At 46.2% G+C, this 20,875-nt stretch overlaps 1 protein-coding gene across 6 annotated transcripts in view; it reads left to right on the forward strand.

The window, feature by feature from the left end:
• The window catches only part of ERBB4 (erb-b2 receptor tyrosine kinase 4), an 801,677-nt gene that overhangs the window by 670,685 nt on the left and 110,117 nt on the right, over positions 1-20,875 (forward strand). For all 6 annotated transcript variants that reach the window (XM_088667872.1, XM_060282295.2, XM_060282293.2 and 3 more), the window contains one exon: positions 12,798-12,983. In XM_088667872.1, coding sequence (XP_088523998.1) covers positions 12,798-12,983 — 186 coding nt within the window. The remainder of the gene's footprint in view (positions 1-12,797; positions 12,984-20,875) is intronic.

The following is a 20,875-nucleotide window of genomic DNA, read 5'->3' on the forward strand; positions in this document are numbered from 1 at the left end:
TGAGTGGCTGGGACCCATTCATTCTGGGACGGTGGAGCATCCTCCCATGCCATGAGGTACTCCAGTCCCCCCACCCCCCACCTTGAATCCAGGATGGCCGTGGCCTCATTGAGTTGCTCCCTGCCTTCCCTCTCCCCCCCTCCCTCAGGGGTTTGTTCGCTGTCTCGGAGCCTGCTGCTTTCCCTGTACGGCGACAGCAGCGATCTATGAAACACTGGGTGCACCCTCATGTCCTCTGGCAGTGCCAGCCTGTATGCCACCGGGTTGACCTGTTGCGTGACCGTGAAGGGGCCCAACCTTCTGGGCGCCAGCTTTTTGCATCGCCCTCTGATGGGAAGGCCCTCCGAGGACAACCAAACTTTGTCCCCCACCCTAATGACCTCCCCCGGTCGCCTGTGGCGATCTGCCCCCCTCTTGTACGCTTCCTTGGCTCTCTCCAAGTGTTCTCTGAGCTGCTGGTGCACCGTCTCCAGTTCCTCTGCCCAATCCTCAGCCTGTGGGCCCTCCTCCTCCTCCTCCCCCTCCCTCTCAGGGAAAGATCTGAGGTCACGCCCGTAATTGGCCTTAAAGGGCGACACCCCTGTGGAGACGTGCACCGCATTGTTGTAGGCAAATTCTGCCAGTGGCAGGCGATCCACCCAGTCCGTTTGCCTCTGGCTGACGTAACATCTCAGGTACTGCTGCAGAATGGCGTTGACCCTCTCCGCCTGTCCATTGGTCTGCGGGTGTCTAGCCGTCGACAAGCTGACCTCCACCTGCAGGAGGTTCATGAGCCGCCGCCAGAACCTGGAAACAAATTGGCGGCCACGATCCGAAATAACCCTTAAAGGTAATCCATGCAGTCTGAATACGTGATCCACAAACAGTTTGGCTGTCTCTTCTGCAGAGACCGCCCTGGCACACGGTATAAAATGGCACATTTTGGACATGAGGTCCACCACCACCAACACTGCGGTCTTGCCCCTGGAAGAAGGCAGATCTGTGATGAAGTCCATGGACACCACTTCCCACGGCCTGTGTGGCGTGGCTAAGGGCTCCAGCAATCCCGGTGGCGCTGCTCTGACCACCTTTGCCCGCTGGCAGGTGTCACAGCCCCTTACATAGTCTCGAACATCTTCCCGCACCCCTGGCCACCAGAAGTGTCTCATGACTAGGTGAGTGGTTTTGTCCCTCCCAAAATGACCCGCCGTTGGGTTGTCGTGCATCTGCTTGAGGACCGTACGTCTAAGCTGGGTGGTGGGCAGGTACAGTGCACCCTTGTAGAAAAGCAGCCCCCTGCGTTCTGCAAAGTCTTTTGCCTGCTCCCCCCCCCTCTCAGTTCTCTGAAGATGCGGTTGGCAAATTCATCCGCTGCCGTCAGTGCTGTGAGTTCTGCCTCGCTCACCACTGCTGCTCCACAGGACCAAGCTGACGGGGGGAAAATGTGCCTGGGTGCCGGTGGCGCCTCCTCCTCCATGTACTCTGGCTTGCGGGAGAGGGCATCCGCCCTGACATTCTGCTCCCCCGGGATGTAGTGTATGGAGAAGTTGAAGTTCGAGAAGAACTCTGCCCACCGTATCTGCCGCTGGTTGAGCACCCTGGCAGTTCTCCAGAACTCCAGGTTCTTGTGGTCTGTGCACACCTGGATGGGGTGCTTGGCGCCCACCAGGAAGTGTCTCCAGTGCTGGAACGCAGCGTGGATCGCAAGAAGTTCCCGATCAAACACTGTGTAGTTTCGCTCTGGCTGGGTCAACTTCCTGGAGAAGAAGGCACAGGGTCTCCACTCTCTGTTGGCGTCCAGTTGCAACAAAATGGCGCCCACAGCTTTATCAGAAGCATCTGTCTCCACGCGTAGGGGCGCGTCCTGAACCACGTGGAACAGGTTCTGGTCTGAGGCGAACACCCTTTTGAGGCTTTCGAACGCTGCTTGCGCCTCTGGTGTCCACCTGAACTTCTGCTTGCCTCTCAGGCAGTCAGTGATGGGAGCCGTAACGCGAGAGAAGTTCTTGATGAATTTCCTGTAGAAGTTGGCGAAGCCTAGTAGGCGTTGGGCATCTTTGCGCGTCCTGGGGCTGTGCCAGTCCAGGATGGCCTGCACCTTGTCCTTGTCCATCGCCAGCCCCTTGTCTGACAGCTTGTAGCCCAGGAAGTCCACCTCCTTGGTGTGAAACTTGCACTTCTCCAGCTTCACATACAGGTGGTTCTCCTTCAGGCGCTGCAACACCTCCCTGACATTTTTCACATGCTGCACTGGGTCATTGGAGTAAATAAGGATGTCATCCAGGAAGACCAAGCATTTCCTGAAGAGGAGGGACCCCAGGACGTGGTGCATGAAGGCCTGGAAGCATGCTGAGCCCCCTTGCAACCCGAAGGGCATCACCAGATATTCAAAAGAGCCCAGAGGCGTGAACATCGTGGTTTTCCATTCATCGCCTTCCCGGATCCTGATCAAGTTGTACGCCCCCCTCAGGTCTAGCTTGGTGAAAATCTTGCCCCTGCGTGCCGCTGTCAGGAGATCATCCACTCTGGGCATGGGGAAAGCCACTGGCTCTGTCACTGAATTCAGCCGTCTAAAATCCACCACCAGGCGGCGCTGTTGCGTGTCTTTCTTGTCCACCCAGAAGACCGGGCTGCCCCCTGCTGCCTTGCTTTCTCTGATGAACCCCCGCTTGAGGTTCTTGTCGATGAAAGCGCGCAGATCCTCCAGTTCCTGGTCTGACATGGCGTACAGCTTGGCTGGGGGTATAGTTGCCCCTGGCACCAGGTTGATCTGGCAGTCAAAAGGCCTGTGCGGGGGTAGGTGGTCGGACTCCGCTTCGCTGAAGACCTCCTGCAGGTCCCAGTACGGCTTGGGTATCGCCTCACCCCCTTTGACGTGCATGGTGGCTACCGTGGCTATCGGAGGCCCCTCCCCTGGTTGGCGCTGCATGCAATGTTCCAGGCAAAAGTCCGATCCAAAAGTGATGCATCTCTGGTGCCAACTGATGGAGGGGTCGTGGCGCGCCAGCCAGCTCATGCCCAAGACGATGGGGGGGTCTGAGATGGTGGTGACGTTGAATGCCAGTGTCTCTGAGTGCCTTCCCACCGTCATTCTCATGGGGGGGGGTTGATGAGTGATGGCCCCTCCCAGCAGCTCTCTGCCGTCAATGGTTGCCACGTGCAGAGGAAAATCCAGCTGCAGAAGCTGGATCTGGTGCTCTTCTGCAAAGTTTCTCGAGAAGAAGTTCGCTGACGCCCCACTGTCAATTAAGGCGAGGACTGTCAGGGGATAGCCATTTGGGAGCGTTAGCGTGACTTCTAAAACCACTCCTGCTCTGGGAGGGGTGGGCTGGCTCTGCTCCTCTCTGTGCGGGTGGGTGGGCTGGGGCTGTTGTCTGCTGACTGTGCCTGGCTGCTGCCCCTTGTCTCCTGCAGCCAGGCTTTCCCGTTTCCCTGCTGTGGTGCTGCGTCAGTGGGGGAGGGCACAACCGTTCCCGCCTTTCCTTGCCACTCCCTGCGATGTGGGCAGTCTCTGACGAGATGCTGGGGGGAGTTGCAGAGAAAGCAATTCCCACCCCTTCCCTCCTTGCGTCTTGGCGCCGCTGGGGTTTGAAAAGCCCGCGCGCGCGCTATCAATCTGCATGGGTTCCTGGTCCTGACTGGCCCCAGGCGTGGCTTGAAAGGGTTGTTGGGGGAGTGGCTTCTCCTGCGACCGTGGGAACCAAGCCCGCTTTGCGCGCGTTGCTTGCTTGTCGCTCCACCGGGATTCCTGTCTCACCCCCACCGCCAGAGCCGCTTTGCTCAGCTGATCCATATTACTGGGCTTTGGACCTCTCGAGAGCTCATCCTTCACCTCCTCATGCAACCCCAAGTAGAACGCCGCTTGCATTGGGGGTGACTCTAGTTCCCACCCCAATCTGTGCACCAGCATGGTGAATTTCGCCCAATACGCGCGAACTGTCATATTTCCTTGGCGTAAATTATGAAGTTCCTCCTTAGTCTGGTCCATATGACTATCGGACGAATACATCGTTTTCAAACCTTCTAGAAATAGTTTGACATTCTTCATGCAAGGATTCTTTGTTGCGATTAACGGTCTTAGCCACTCCCTGGCTGCCCCGGTAAGGTGCTCCACAATAAACGCTACCCTGTGCTCATCATCAGGGAACTCATCGTGGTGCAGCTCAAGAGCATACACAATCTCAGTCTCAAAGCCCTGATATTCCTTCGGGTCTCCATTGAACTTGCTTACTAGCGTCCCGGCTCTCCTTCCTGGCAGCACTTGGACTTGGGGTGCCCCTCCCGCCTTGTTTTTCTCTGCATCCAGCTTGTTTTGGAGGTCTACCGCCACCGCCCTTAATTCCTGCTCTCTTTCCTGTAGCGCTCTCACCTGTTCCGCAAGTTGTAGCCGGTCGTCCTGGACCTTCTTAGTCTCTTCTTTAGCTGCCTTCAATTCCCCCTGCGCCTGCAGCGACAGCTGCTGCAGTTCTTGCTGGGCTTGCTCCGCGATCTGCCGCCATCTCTCCGCCTCTGACACGCTCATCCCGGCAACTCCAAAGTAGCCCAAAAAGGATTAGGAGGTTGCTGTCACAGTGGCCGGAGCGGACTACTTCAGAGTAACGACGCTACCCAGCTCTGCATTTTATTCTTTTATTGGTGCTGCGAATTTACAGTGCTGAAGTCATTGCTATTTACACGGAGTGATGTGGTCAGTCGGTTTCAGAACCTCCTAATGGCTTTTGGCGCGTCTTTCTCCAACACAAAAGCTTTGGCAGCCCCATCCTCTTTCCCCTCCTCTTTCTGCGTAATTCCGGAGTTGGGGGGATGGGTCTCCCGCCCTTATTCGCCCCTTCCTGTCCCACCTGGGACCCTGGCTCCTCTACCTTGCCTGAGCCTCGGACACGACTTCCTGCTTCCCCACTGGAATCGGAACTCTCTCTGCTTTCCCCTGTGCTCGGGGATTGGCTTGAACTCAGGAGGGGAGGGACTTCGCGATATCCCCTGTCCCTCACAACAAGTAAAATAAGATGACTTCAAAGTCCAGGCTTTCCATTTAAGGCCAAAATCGCTCTAGAGAAGAAACTGTTCCTGAGACGGCTCGTTCTTGCCTGCATTGTTCTATATCTCCATCCCGATGGCAGGAGCTGAAAGAAATGGTGACCAGGGTGCGTTGGATCTCTTGATATATCTAGTGCTTTGGTCTCTGTTGTCAAAATTTCTGACTCCTAACATTCTCCTGGTAACTGCTGTGTGGGCTGAAGCTAGAATTCTCCTGCTCATTCCTTACAAACTTAGAATTTTTTTCTGCTGCCTCAAAGTTTCCCAAAGTTCAAAGAGAAGGAAATATTTAAAATTAGTAAAATGAGAGGCATAATTACCAAACAATCCCTTTCCACTACAGTAAAAAAAGAAACGGGCAAAGCACATCCAGCTTTAAAGGCTGAATTTGTTACCCAGAACTGAGCAATTAGTGCCAATGCTTCACAATAAGAAATGGAAAGTCTGTATCAAAGAACTTCCTATTATTTAGGAATTTTCTCTGCATGCCTCCAGCTTACATTAGCAATTCAGAGTAGACACGTTGGTATTTCAATTTCTAAATGGTAATGTATATGCCAGGTTGCTGTTAGGCTGATAATAAATGAAGGTTTTATGGGATGTGTGTTAATAATACAAGGTATTATTTTCTTCAGTGTATACGTAATGCCTTCCAATGAGGTTGCTGTATGGTTCAAGGTTAGCAGTCAATCAGCACATGTCTGATTGAAGCAGGACTGTCTAGATATTAAAGTCAATCAAATAGGGTATATATAAATATAATTTGCCAGCTAAGCCATTTTTGAAACTTTTATTTTCTAAAAAAGGAGAACTTTATAGTGATAAGCTATTACTTTCTAGATTTTTCATGATAACAGATTAAGCACAAGAGTGTGATAATATACCTCAGTTCAATGGCTCAGAAATCAGCGGCAAAACGTAAAATAGTGTTGGTAAAGAGTCCCTGAAAAAGAACAATGTGCCATTAATCACTGTTGTTTCAATGAGAGAAGAAGCCAAGACTTTAGAAAAGGGAGCATATTAGGTTAAGGACATCAGATTTTTGCTGCTGTAAATTAGATAAGAGTCCTAATGCACATACTCAGAAGAAGGTCTCAGGAGGTTTGATTGCTCCTAGTGCATGTAAGAGCACCCTGAACTTTGAAGATCTGCCAGGTATATTCCTAAGATGGACAAATCAACAAACAGAAATCCCCTGGAGAAACAAAATCCCCTCTGCTTTGAACCTCCAGTCGTTTCCCATAATAGGTACCAGTCCACAGAAAAGAGGGACCCAGGTGGCGCTGTGGGTTAAACCACAGAGTCTAGGGCTTGCTGATCAGAAGGTCAGCGGTTCGAATCCCTGCAACGGGGTGAGCTCCCGTTGCTCGGTCCCAGCTCCTGCCCACCTAGCAGTTCGAAAGCACATCAAAGTGCAAGTAGATAAATAGGGACCGCTCCGGCGGGAAGGTAAACGGCGTTTCCGTGCGCTGCTCTGGTTCGCCAGAAGCGGCTTTGTCATGCTGGCCACATGACCCGGAAGCTGTCTGCGGACAAACGCTGGCTTCCTCGGCCTATAGAGCGAGAGGAGCGTCGCAACCCCAGAGTCGGACACGACTGGACCTGATGGTCAGGGGCCCCTTTACCTTTACCTTTTACCACAGAAAAGAGGGCACTTGGTCCGGTCCCAGCCGATCACTCCTTTAAAATAAAAATAAACTTGTGCTACAGCACAGAACTGCTCAAAGAATACTTGGCATTCTTATCAAATCACAGACACTCATTTAACATAAATCAGTGTTTTGTTTTGTTTTTAAAAAAGGGGGGTAGAAGCATAATAATAGATGAAATTGAACACTCCTTAATTTTATAAGGCTGCTATTCAAAATAGGATGTTGGTTCTGGCTTCATCATTGTTAGTTTTAAATATGTATTATTAGTTACAAGTGGTGTGTGTGTTATCTTAGATTTTGCCTCTACAGTGATTAAAAATAGTTCCAGAAGCATTTTTTTTTTTTTGCTTTAGTTTGGAAGACTAGTTGTTAATTGGACAAATTGACCATTATTGTGCAATAAAAAAATGAGGTCAACACCAGATAGCCCAGGCCTCAGTGTTATCTTAACTGTTTGCATTATCTTCTTGAGGAAAATGTCCGGATTACTTGGAGAGGTAATACCAATTTGCTTGTGATAAGAGTGATATTAACAGTCAATACCATTTTACAGCTGCTTCATTAATCAGGTGGCAAAGCCAAGCCATGCGATAGGGAAAGTATTGACTATTTTTGCATGGAGATAGTGAACCACTGCCTCTCTGCTCAAAGCATGAGCCTTCTGCAAATGAGGTTACCTTTGGATCAGTTCTAGCTAAAAAAAGCCCCCACCCCCACCCCGATGCCATATTGAGCGATTGCAGCTGTATGGAAAACCAGAGCTTGCAAAATGTCGAGGTGTAATTGGTGATGTGTTTCATGGTTATGTTATTTCCATCACTGACTTTCAGTCGGCACTGAATATTGAACATTTAGAAAACCTCCTTTATTTTGACTGTGATAGTGATCTGAGTTTAACAGCCAATACTCCTCTTGACATGGTTTCAAGTTAAGCAGACACTGTGGGGCCCCTTAGTGGTACTGTCCTGGGAGAGAATCCTGCTTATTGATTCTCCGTGGCCTCTTTGGACAAGCAAAGAAATAATATGTTGGTCTGATTTGGAATTCTTACTCTCAAAGGGACCCTGTAAGAACAACAGGATAAGATTGGACAAACAGACAAAAACGGTTGCTCTTCCAGTTGTTCTGATTCAAGTTCACACAAATGAAAAGTTAAGGTAAAGAATGGAAAACTGGAGGAAAATAAATATCATTGCACAGAGGACACACCAAAGGCTTCTGTCCAGTAGGCAGAGAGGCATACTTGTGAGAGGCAGTGCAAAACACTGGAAAGCCCCCACACCCCTTTTGGCTTTCTACCTGCATAATTGTTTGTTTGTTTTTGTAGTTTATCAAGTTACATTATTAGATGCTTATGTTTTATTTCTGTCAAGGAGTGGAGGGGCCAAGTAGTGTGCCCTGGCCTCCTTGCCTTGAGGATGAACTCTGCCTGATGCTTCTTCTGCTAGAGCTCCATCAGGCCATGTTCATTTCTCCCTGTTTGGCTCTGAGAGTAGAAGCGTCCAGCACTCACAGCTCAGCTCTGTTACTAGAAATGAGCTCGGTTGGGAGAAAAGCATGCAGAGGTAAGATGAGGAATCATTTCACTGCCCCCCCCCTTTTAAGGTTTCATAAACATTTTATACATGAACAACAAGCATGGCTGTCCCATTGCTTGATAAACCAAGATAACTGATCCTGTCACACCTAGATCGACCCATAACTACTCTGATGTGTCAGTAAACGGTGCCTTTTTATTCTTGGGAGACCCTTGGGGATAGGTTGGTTTGTTTGTTTCCGCATATAACTAAATGGTTAGTTATATATTTGCACCTCTCTTGATTTTTTCCCCCTTTAGTCCACATATGGCTATGTCAGCTTCAGCAGTTAGCCAGGTCTAGAGGGATGCATTCTGCAGGAGGTTCTTCAAAACTTAATATGCAAGCAAAATATGTTGAAGATACATCAATTTGTAATTGCTTCCTCCCAAAGGCTGCTCAGACATGCACTGTAGACATGTTTCTTTGCTGTAGCAATTACAGGTACCATAAAATTAATGAAAAAAATGTGTGTCCGCTCTAATATCTTTCTCCTGTCACACAGCACACATTTGAGGTTTTGCAAATAATTCCCAGCCCAGAGTACAGTGAGCTTCTTAAGTACTTTAAAGAGTCTTTGTGGCTGCAATATAGAAAAACAGGGGAAGGCGAATTTAAGGAGGCACCTGCTTTTATATCTATTTTCAGAAAGGCAAAAACATTTATCAATGTCATGGTGCTTTACAACTTTTCAGTTTATCAAGCTGTGACAGAAAGATATTGGGCCAGGTCTGCATGTTTCATGGGTACAATACAGGGCCATTTTTGTGTGCAATCGTGGCTGTTCTTCATAGGAAGGCAGGTGGTGCTGAGCCACACTCTAACTCAGGGGTCCCCAAACTAAGGTCCGGGGGCCAGATGCGGCCCAATCGTCTACTAAATCTGGCCCGCAGACGGTCTGGGAATCAGCATATTTTTACATGAGTAGAATGTGTCCTTTTATTTAAAATGCATCTCTGGGTTATTTGTGGGGCCTGCCTGGTGCTTTTACATGAGTAGAATGTGTCCTTTTATTTAAAATGCATCTCTGGGTTATTTGTGGGCCTGCCTGGTGCTTTTACATGAGTAGAATGTGTCCTTTTACTTAAATTGCATCTCTGGGTTATTTGTGGGGCCTGCCTGGTGCTTTTACATGAGTAGAATGTGTGCTTTTATTTAAAATGCATCTCTGGGTTATTTGTGGGGCATAGGAATTTGTTCATATTTTTTTTTCAAAATATAGTACGGCCCCCCACAAGGTGTGAGGGACAGTGGACCAGCCCCCTGCTGAAAAAGTTTGCTGACCCCTGCTCTAACTGGAAGTTGTAGCAAGGCTGCTGAAACAGACAAATTTGGTATAAGTTGTCAAGCCACATTTAAAATTCATTTATTTTCATTTATTTATTGTTGACATTTATATATTCAGCATGGTCCTCTGGGAGGTTCCCAGCACAAACCATGTATTAAAACTATAGTAATAAAACCAAGGTTTAAGCATCAACAACAATCTGTGTAAAAATCAGCACAAAGAAAGTGTAAAGCAATATAGTGGTACCTCGGTTTATGAACACAATTGGTTCCGGAAGTCTGTTCATAAACTGAAGCATTCATAAACTGAAGCGAACTTTCCCATTGAAAGTAATGGAAAGTGGATTAATCTGTTCCAGACGGTCCGCGGAGTACTTAAACTGAAGCATTCGTAAACTGAAGCGAACTTTCCCATTGAAAGTAATGGAAAGTGGATTAATCCGTTCCAGATGGGTCTGCGGCGTTCATAAACCGAAAATTCGTAAACCGAGGTGTTCATAAACCGAGGTTCCACTGTATAAGACTGCCTTGAAGCTGCCACAGGGAAGCATGTAATGTTCTACCTCCACTGTCAGAGGTAGAAGAGCTTCTGAATGCCAGTTTCTGGAAACCACAGGAGGGGAGAGGGCTCTTGAGCTCATGTCCTGCTTGCTGGTTTCCCACAGCCATCTGGTTGGCCACTGTGAGGACAGGATGCTGAACTAGATTGACCTCTGACCTGATCCAGAAAACTCATCATATGTTCTTATGTATTTAAAACAGCTGGGAAAATGAAAAGGCCATGCAGACCATAACTGGTTGCTACCACTGAAAGAACCCACTCCTTAGTGATCGTCTACCCTCACTGGAACTCACCACTAACTTCTCCATTGTTTTCTTAGCATGGCAATATCGCTTCTCGGCCCCATTTAGCTATGATCTGGTGTAGAATGGCAATGGTGCCTACCTGAGAGGTGCCAGAGCTGAGCTCCGGTGAGCTCCAGCTGGAAAAAAAGGCCCTGCCTTAAACTATTGCTTCATCCATCCCTGCGTTGACTTGAAGCCTACAGGCCTAGATGCATGACCAAAGTGGCCCCTAGCTCAGAACCACGAGCAAAAAAGAGAGGCATCTCTTTTGAGAGATCAGCATGCCAATGTTTTGAAGTGTGTTTGTGTATGTTGCATGTAGTTTCCTGGATACCAAACATGTGTACCTTGGAGGCCTGCCGGTCTTGACTGCAAGTTCAGGAGCTAGGGATGAGTCACAGAGGGAGGAGACCTGTTTGGGCCCAATTGGGCATGGAAGAATCTAATGTTACTAAATAGGTCATGTTAGTTCCAGATTGAACCCAGAAGACTTTGCCTATCACTAGTCCAATTACAGTGGACAGATAGAAACTTTATTTGCATTAGCCACTAGCCATAGCAATAAGATGAAATATACTGGGGATAGAGCTAAATAGTTAGCTATACAAAATACGTTCTGGAGGTTTACATCAATACAAATGACAGAATTGATTCATGATCCTTTAGACCAGGCATGTCAAACCTGCGGCCCTCCAGATGTTTTGGACTACAATTCCCATCTTCCCCAACCACTGGTCCTGCTAGCTAGGGATCATGGGAGTTGTAGGCCAAAACATCTGGAGGGCCGCAGGTTTGATATGCCTGCTTTAGACCAACTGCAGTATAGTACAGGAGTAGCCAACATATTGTAGAACTACAAATCCCATCAACCCTGAACATTGGTCATGCTGACTGAGGCATGAAAGTCCTCGTGTTTATGATACTGGTATAGTATAGTCTCTACGTGTTTTATACCCTCCTTTGTTCATTTCTTGGGGCATGCTATATGGACATTTCCAGGATAAATACATTCTAACACATCTCAGTTTGGTTATTCATTATAAATGCCTTTTTTCCATATCTCAAAACGAGCTTCAAATAGCAGATGAGCAGGAGATCATGCGCTGAACTTAATATGTCTGTCAACATATTTTTGCCTCTCCCATCTCCCCACACGTGCCACTGAGTTTTTGGTGTGCAAAAACAATGAATCCATATCCTAAGCAGTCAACATGAAGGAAAAAAATGCAACAATTTAAAATAGAAACACTTGTTTCATTGCTGAAAAGAAAGAGAGAACTTTATGGGGGGAAGAGGGGGCATAGACCAGAGAGTTATTTTGTTTCTCGAAAATGGATAATGTACCTGTCAACATGTATTTATTCTGCCAGCCTTCAGTGCTATTTTCTGGTGTCAGTCGAAAAGCGACTAACATTGCATCTCGGTGACCCCGTGCAACAGACTAGTGTATTAATTTTAACATGGAACAAATGGTTTAAATGGAACTGCTCTCCCTGCCTCTGCTCCCTTGCTGGCCCAAACCTGCCATGAGTTACAATGAGTCCTTATGCCAGCCCTGCAAAACCATCTCTCATGACTAGTCCGCATTTATTTTTTTAAGTTGACATAATTTCAAAAATATCAGAAGTAAAGAAAAGGTTAAACCATCTGTTATTTTCATTAAACACACACCCTACAATTAATGCCTTGTTCATCTTTTTTCTTTCTTTCTTTCTTTTTTTGAAAAAAATAACTATTATGCAAATACACTGCAATTTGGTTTCAAATGCTCTTTGTGCTCTGATGAGCAATTTTCTCAAATACAAACCCAGCTTCCTTCCCCTCCTATATAATTCCCCCACCCCACTTCCCTCTACCCTTCTACCCCTTTTGGGGGGCTGTGAGTGATGGTGGTGGTTTCATACTGCTGGCAGCAAGATCGCTTGCTATTTTTTACCACCACATGTGGAAGCATTGTGGTTATGTTTTTTTTTTTAACTTATCAGAAATGCATGTATTTTGAGAACACGGAGAAAGTAGCTTCCTGCTTTTCTTTTTTTCAAAGGAACCTTCTTTGCTTTTTTTGCTTCTCACTGTCCCTGCTCCATGGCGCAATGATACATTCATTGAAATGATGTGTTTAGTGAATCCAGATTCAAGATGTACACAGATGTACCTATGAGAGGAGTCGCAGCTTACGATGCAAATGGTGGACATCCTAATAAGTTTAGCCAAAGTTGCTTTCATTGTTAGTGCCTGAAGTGAAGCCCAGTTTGCAACCCTTTCCCCTCCATAGTAGGAACATCATTTAGACACCAATTCCTGCCTTCATCTGTCTCCCACTCGCAGTGCTACATAGCAGGACCAGCCCTAGTAGCTTCATTTGGGCACGGAAGTGTGGTATAAGTGGCTCTTTAAAATATATGGCTTTTTATTGCAGGAAGCTCTTATAATGGCAAGCATGGACCATCCACATCTGGTACGGCTACTAGGAGTCTGCTTGAGCCCAACCATCCAGCTAGTTACTCAGCTGATGCCCCACGGCTGCTTATTGGACTATGTTCATGAACACAAGGATAACATTGGCTCCCAGCTGCTGCTTAACTGGTGTGTCCAGATAGCCAAGGTAAGCTCTTACAGAATCAGCCGCCGCTTTTTCCTAGAGATCTCAAACCTTTTGAGATTCCCCACTTGAGATGTTTGCTTAGGCTCCATATCTCTGGTGTGCAAAAATAAATTTTGCATTCTATTAATTTATGGAATACGTTTATTGTCATTGGGTTTGGGAGGCAGAAAGCGGGCTCTGTGGATTTTTGCTCCCTTGTTATCTTGGGAACTATATATATATTGAAGATTTTTCCACTGGGTCAAGCTTTAGATCTCATGCATTTTTCATTATTGATACACTTATTTCTCTAAAACAATCTGATATATGAGAAGAAATCACTTTCTGAAATTGATAAATAAAATGTAATTAAATGAAGAAGACAATCAAGCTGATGATGTAAACCGAGAGTCAAGTTTTGGAGAACTGGATCTCAGATACCTGAAACAAATTGAGGTAGGTAAATATCTTGTGGGATTTGAAAAAAGGATCCAGAGTAAATAATTTGCTGCAATATTTCAGTCTTTGCCTTCTCAGATAACCAAGATAAAAATGAAAACAAATACCAGTCTCTTTTCCACCATATCATTGCATGTTTCACTGCAGAAACTACGTAGAAAAACAAAGTTTGGGGATTGTGTTTGCTCTTTCCTATTTCTTGGACTGAAATATTTCTTGTTTCTACCTTTTCTCATCAATATTTGTATGGATGAAATGTGAAGCATTGATCCTGGTGGGTTTTTTTCTTGCAGTCTTTGAACAGGAACCATTTGAGGGGGTGGCACAGGCCACATACCACATTCTGTGTATGATCCGTCAATCTCCATTTCCTGGGCACATCCTTCCCTTAAAATGTGGCACATCATTAAAGACATCAAAACTTTTAACAGAGTTGGCCTGGACCAGCCCACTAGGCATGTAGGATAGCTCTTCAGGAACCATTACAACTCCTGCTTTTGTTGCCTTACTGGAACAGTGGACTGGGAGGTAAATGTCAGGCTCTTTGGAAGTCCTTAATACATGGCTTGGACTGGCTAGGCCTCACACTTATCCTTCCTCCTGGCCATTGTCTAGACCAGGCATCCCCAAACTGTGGCCCTCCAGATGTTTTGACCTACAACTCCCATGACCCCTAGCTAAGAGGACCAGTGGTCAGGGATGATGGGAATTGTAGTCTAAAACATCTGGAGGGCCGAAGTTTGGGGATGCCTGGTCTAGACCTTCCTTCTTGTAGACATGCACCCATTCTTCATAGAACACAATTAAACCGTGTGTTTTAATTTGCTAGAGTGACAGTTTCATCACAGGCTACTTTGTGATGCTGTCTCAAAGCTCCGCAGGCAGCCATCCACCCTGACTAGTTTCTTCTGCAAATTGCATTGAGTTCATCAGGAAGTGTTGGGGGTGGAATAGAAGAGACAACTACCCTCCCAATTCATAGGGAAAAAAGTGTTTTTGTAAAGGGAATATGCAAACATTAGAACTGGGACACTGAAGGAAAGTAAAACAAAGTAAAATGGAACTTGGATGTGAAACACCCACAAGAAATTCCCCTAGCAATTAATTGGGGATAATATGCAAACGTTTTTCACTGCTAGTTTCTTATTCCTACAGATGTTATTGTGACTAAAGAAATATAAAATATAAATCTGTAGCCTGATTGATTTGTTGATTGTGCTATAATATCAGATCATGTCAGGATCCCTCTTACCATTGGTGGATTTCAGCTGCGATCTATGCACACTTATCTGGGAATAGGTAAAGGACCCCTGACAGTTAAGTCCAGTAGCAAATGACTCTGGGGCTGCGGCGCTCATCTCGCTTTACTGGCCAAGGGAGCTGGCGTTTGTCTGCAGACAGTTTTTCCGGGTCATGTGGCCAGCATGACTAAGCCACTTCTCGCAAAACCAGAGCAGCGCATGGAAACTCCCTTTACTTTCCTGCGGGAGCGGTACCTGTTTATCTACTTGCACTGTGTGCTTTCAAACTGCTAGGTTGGCAGGAGCTGGGACTGAACAACAGGAGCTCACCCTGTCGCAGGGATTCAAACCACCAACCTTTCGATCGGCAAGCCCAAGCAGCACAGTGGTTTAACCCACAGCGCCACCCGCATATCTGGGAATATGCCGCATTAAACCTGAGGAGGCACATCTGGTTGTACTGCTAGTAGCTGAGGCAAATGATGTGGCAGCTCAGGGGAAGGTCTTCATAGTTCGGCTTACTTCTAGGCCAGGCACGTCCAACAGGTAGATCACTGGATGCCTGTGGTGGATCACTGGCTCCCCTCAAAGAAGCTCAACAACTTTGACTCCCCTAAAAAAAGCTCAGCAACTTTGACCTGAACCCCTAAAAACGGGCTGTTCTCCCTAAAAACACCTCAACAACCTGAACCCCCCCAAACAACCTGAACCCCCCCCTGCCTCTTTTTAACTCTATGAGTAGATCGCAGTCTCTTGGGAGTTGGCCACCCCTGTTCTAGGCAAATGGTTACAGAATTACAGCTCTACTGGGTGACACTCTATATTCTCAGAAATAGGTCTATTTAATTCAGTTGGGCTTATTCCCAGCATTGTAGCCTGAGTCTCCCAAATGAGTAAATTTAAAATTAAGTCTTTAAAGAAAGGATGCTAAGGAAGAGTGAGAAATAATTTTACTAGTAGTTTAGCAGAGACATACCAGAAAGGCCATACTTGAAAGCTGTTGTTCTTTAAAGACCAAATTGTAAGATTAATTGACGTGAACCATTAAGGGAAAGAGGGGGAGGATTATTGGAAGGAAAAGGTAACTTTTTTTGGGGGGGTGGAACAGCAAAATTTAATTAATCTATCTTTTTCTGTATTACCATGGTCTAAGGTTAACATTACTTTGACCTTGTGTTATAGCATAAAGCTCATCAGTTTCAGCTCTTCAGAAATGAAATGTATTTGCAGCAGGAGATCTGTTTTCCTCGATACTTGGGCAAAGGAGACTAGGAATAAGGCCCCTTAAGGAATCCAGTAATTCAATCTTGTATACATGTACACTAACTCTAGTGCTTACTTCCAAGTAGGCATGCATAGGATTGTGTTGTCTGATGCTAAGGTCAGTTTCTCCTTAGAAGTTTAATGGCATGTATGTGTCCATTGCATGTTTCCCCGCTTGCCATTCTGGATGGATTAAAAAAGAGAAAACTGTGCAACTTCTTTTTAAAGAAAAACACCAAACCCATGGCAGCCCTGGCACATCTCTGAGCTATGGTTAGCCCTTTCAAGACATTGGCTTCCCTTACGTGATTACACACGAGGAGTAACTTCTGACAATGGGAGCCTGTTGTACTCACATCAGCTCCCCTTGCTTTATTGGAGTTTCAAATAGTGCAGGCAGAATACATGGGGATGGCAGGCTGTAACTTCAAAAGTCGCATGTTGTGGGCAGGGGGGGCGTTCAGGCAGAGCTGGACGACACAGTTCTAAGCATGCAAGGGAACCCCGTACTGTCAGTTTTCATGCAATTTACTACGGTGCCCAAGGAAACCAGCTGCGTCGTCCAACCCTTAAATTTTGACGTGATGATCAAAAGTCATGACAATTCAGCTCAGCTCTGTTTAAATCTGAGGAGAACCCAGCTTTTCTCTAATCCGAAGTCTTATGGGAGAAATGAAAAGAAAAGAGTACCTTTAGACTATGTAGTTAGGTACTTCCTTTGCCACAACACACAATATTTCCTCTTGGCTTTATATTTCCTACAGCAGTTTGGAAAGATTTATTGTGCTTGCCTGGAAGCACATTCAGGGGTCTGATAGGAGCCAAGGAACATTCCATGACCCGTCAGACACTTATTTGTGTGGCCAGAGGCAGTTTTGGATGTTTGCCTTTTAATAACGGCATCTTTTTTTCTGTATCCGCTTCTGCAACAGTTTTCTGTATCAAGGCTGAAAATGGAAGGGGAGGAAGAGGAAAGGCTACCTTTAGCTGAGTGGTGGATGTTGTTTATTGAATGGTTTATCATAATGAGCTTGCCTGTGCTGTATTGGGCGTCACCCTGCTGCTTAGGTCTTTGTTACATTTTCTGCAGTGTTTTTTTATTACGCCTGCTGGTTCAGAATATCTCATTATGCATGGATATTCATTTCAAGCTGTCTTGACTTTTGCATAAAGAGTTACAAAACCTGCAGAGGGCCTCGGGTCGGCTTGCCAGGGCCAATAGCCTCTGGTGATGTCCTTTGAAGTTTGGCGATTGGTTCGTGTTTCTAAGCATTATCCACTCAGGACTGAAATCTCAGCGGCCTTTCTCATGCATCTAGGGTCTATATTTTAGGCTTCATTTTGCTCTTTGCAGCAGATATTCTGTCAGAGAAGCAACTGAGTTTTCTCTTGAGATTGATTTGGCAAATTTGAGTAACTTATTGAAAAATGAAGAGGAAGGCTCGTCTAATATTTCAAAAGCATACTTGCCCCTTAGGTTCAAGGTAGGATGGGGGGGGGGGAGTGTTTTTTTTAAAAAAAGTTGGGAAGCTGTGTCCTTCCAGATGTTTTGGACTGCACCCTTGTCACTCTACCCACTCCAGCCAGCTTGGCCAGTGGGGGAGAGGATTGGAGTTGTCCTGCAGTGATATCTGACAGGCCACAGGCTCCTCACCTCAGATTTATTTACTGGTGCTCATGTGGTAGAATAGACAGCATGGGCTTGCTATTGAGTTAAGTGGTTTTCACTTGCACAATCTCTCGTGTTGGCATTGGGGCCAAGATAGTTTGGGATTCTGCGCATGACGTTCTCTCTGTGCTGCTGTACATCAAACCCTGAAGTTCTCCGGGCAGCATAACTTAAGCAAGGAGTTGCAGTCTTACAGTGCAATTCAATGCTATCTATTTAGAATTAAACCCCAATGATTTCACTGGGGCTTATACCTAGGGAAATCAGTGCGAAATTCCAGTGTTGATATCCCTGCATACGATCTTCACGTTCATTAAAATTTGCAAGTTTTTCGGTGTTTGTTAGGTTGTAAGGACATGGGCTCTGCCACCTAGGAAGAAGATAAGAGCCATGTATGCTACAAGTTGCTGAACGTGCGGAGCGCCTCCTTTAAAAGCTTGCTTTTTTGTGAATGATATCAGGTGATAAGAAGGGTGTGTTTCTGATGCTTGATTGGGATGCCTGTTTCACAGATGCAAAACATCACTTGATATTACAGTGGCTGAATACAGAACATGGTCATGAGAATTCAGCTGTAGCTCACTTACCATTTCTTAGGGCATGGCAGCTGCTCTTAGCAACACCATAGTGAATTACAGTCTAAAACTGTATTTCCATTTGTTTCTTTCTTGGGAGGCTGTCAAGTCGGCTTATCACATTTTACATTCAAATAATTCCATAAGTGTTACTTTCCAATAATAATAATAAGCCAAGGTAATAAGCAGTTTGATACACTTGAATGTCAGGGAAGGAAAATCAGGTCCTGGGGGAGATCCTTTTAACATCTTGTGAATATAAAAGAATTCTAAAATTACATTAACCAAGGCAAAGCATAGCATCAGTCGAGAGGGAGGCTAGAAAGTACAATAAAGAGAATGTTAGCCAGGAAAATGGGTAGAATGAGATTTTCTCAGGAAAGAAAGTCAGGCTCTGATGTTGCCTGCCTCCCATAGGGTTTTTTTCCCTCCTTCAGGGAAAAAGGGAAGTTGTACATTTGCAACTCAGAGCGATACACACTGGGTAAATACTCAGAATGCAATTGTGCAGAGATCGCTTTCCAGACCTCCCACAATCAGGAAACTAACAATCACATTTCAGAATTTCTTGCGCAACCGCTTCAACAAGGTCCAAGTGTCGTATCTAAGGGTATCATCCCAGCTTTTATTTTATTTTCTGTGGGTAGTGATCATTCCCAATTTCACTCTTCATTATTTGGTCAGTTTCAAGGGATAAGAGAGAAGAACTGTTTGTTCTTTCTAGCGCAGCACACAAGATGAACTCTTGCCCCTTTGCTCTTGTCCTGGAAGCTGATGGGGAAAGGTGGCTTGCAATGCCACCCACTGAATCAGTGCCGTATTGTGAGCCTTATGGACCACATGGAGAGTATGGCAAAAAATGATGCAAATTATCCTCCTATGGGCTAAGTCCAATGGAGAAATAACTAGTCATCTTTGGCCAGCTTCAGTGGCTGAAAACTACTTTCCCCATTGCAGTTAGGCTAATACATCTTTGTGCACAAAATAAAGCTGAGATCAGGATTCTCATCTGATAGAAAATTGCTTGAGCTCCAAGCAGATTTCCACACATTAAAAAAATCCAGTTGAGGAAACACTAACACATTTCCTGCACACTAGTACATTTCCTGCACCTCTTCCACGTGGCTCAACAACCTTGATTATAAGCTGAGAGAGAGAGAGCAAGCCTCCAAGGTAAAAATGGCTCTAAGATTAGGACCATTTGGCCGCATTGTTAGAGAGCAGCATTTTCCTTTTTATTCTCCTTGGCAGCATTTGATTGATAAACGCGCTAGTTAGGAGCAGCTTTCGTTATTTTGAAGCAGCCAGGAGTGAAAGATGGACAGACTGTGTGTGCAGAGGGAGGAAGCAGGGGTGAGCGGAAAGGTTGGGAGGAGGTGAAGGGATGTAGCTGTGGTTCAAGGTCTTTATTTTTCATTAAGGAGTCCTGGCTTACAGCTCTCTGGAAAGCCTATCAGGGAGTGAACAAAGGATGGGTTTAATGACTGTCATCTATCAGCTGTCCACATTTTAAACTTCAAGATGTCTCTATTCCCAAAGCTCCTTGCCATGACAAGGCTAATTGTATAATTATTATGCTATACCGACACACTCACACCAGGGCAAAAGGCTGAGATAATTATCACTCCAAGCAAGTACATTAACATAAAATGTAGTTTACTAATGGGGCTGCTCTGGTAGGAAGTTCAGTGTGTAGCAGAGAAGAATTTAAACCAAGGACTTATCAAGCCACCTCAAGATCAAGATTCTCTGTTTGTTCGTCAGCTATATATTATTTTCTTGCTTATGCTGAGTAGGTTTCTCATCTATTATCTCTCTTTTCGCCAAGGTACAATATGAAATGCTACCATACCAATAATAAAACTTTACCTATGTTTTAACTTCTTTAAAAATAAAGATTGCTAAAATGAAGCATTAAATGCTTGCTCAAGTGGGGGGGACGGGACCTCAAGATTGCCCCAGAAGAGACTCGGACTCTCACTCCAATGTGCCTCCAGGGCAGCTGATGGAGACATCACCACTGAGAACTCGTACCTCTAAATGAACATGGTAAACCAGAGATATTGTACTTTAGAGAATGGTCCTGCCTATGTTAGAAATTTCAACAGGGCATAGAGGAGGTGCAGGGCTGAGGGTCCAGCAGCAGGCAGTTGCAGGGTCAAGGAGCAAGGCAGAGGCGAAGACGAAGGTCTGGGAGTCAAGGAGCAAGGCGTCGGCAAGGCAAGGGTCCAAGGATCAAGGCGTCGGCAAGGCGAGGATCCAAGGAACAAGGCGTCAGCAAGGCAAGGGTCCAAGGAGCAAGGCGCAAGAGGCCAGATGCAACAAGGCAGGGATAGCGTTGCAGTGGCAAAGAGCTGAAGGGAAATGCTGAGCTTTTATCCCTCCCAGCTCTTGCCACCAGGTGCAGTGAGTTATCAAGTGGCCTCACCTGAGGGGCCACTCCCTGCTTCTCCAGCACAAGCTGAGGCAGGCCCCAGAGCCTGACTCCTGCCCATACTCCTGACAGGAGCTCACCCTCACCTCTGAGCTGTCCTCCTGGAGGGGTTAGGATTGGGCAGAGGCCTGGCTCTGCCTATGATATGTTCTTCCACTGGGGAAGCTCACACTGTGCCAAGAACAGGGGCTGCTAAGGAGATACTGCTAGTGGTATTCTTGCAAGTGATAGCTGGCATAGGGCATCAGGGTGTTTTGAGGATGAGGTAGCAG

The sequence above is a fragment of the Zootoca vivipara genome, chromosome 1 (genome assembly GCF_965207765.1).
Source record: "Zootoca vivipara chromosome 1, rZooViv2.hap1.1, whole genome shotgun sequence".
NCBI lineage: Eukaryota > Metazoa > Chordata > Lepidosauria > Squamata > Lacertidae > Zootoca > Zootoca vivipara.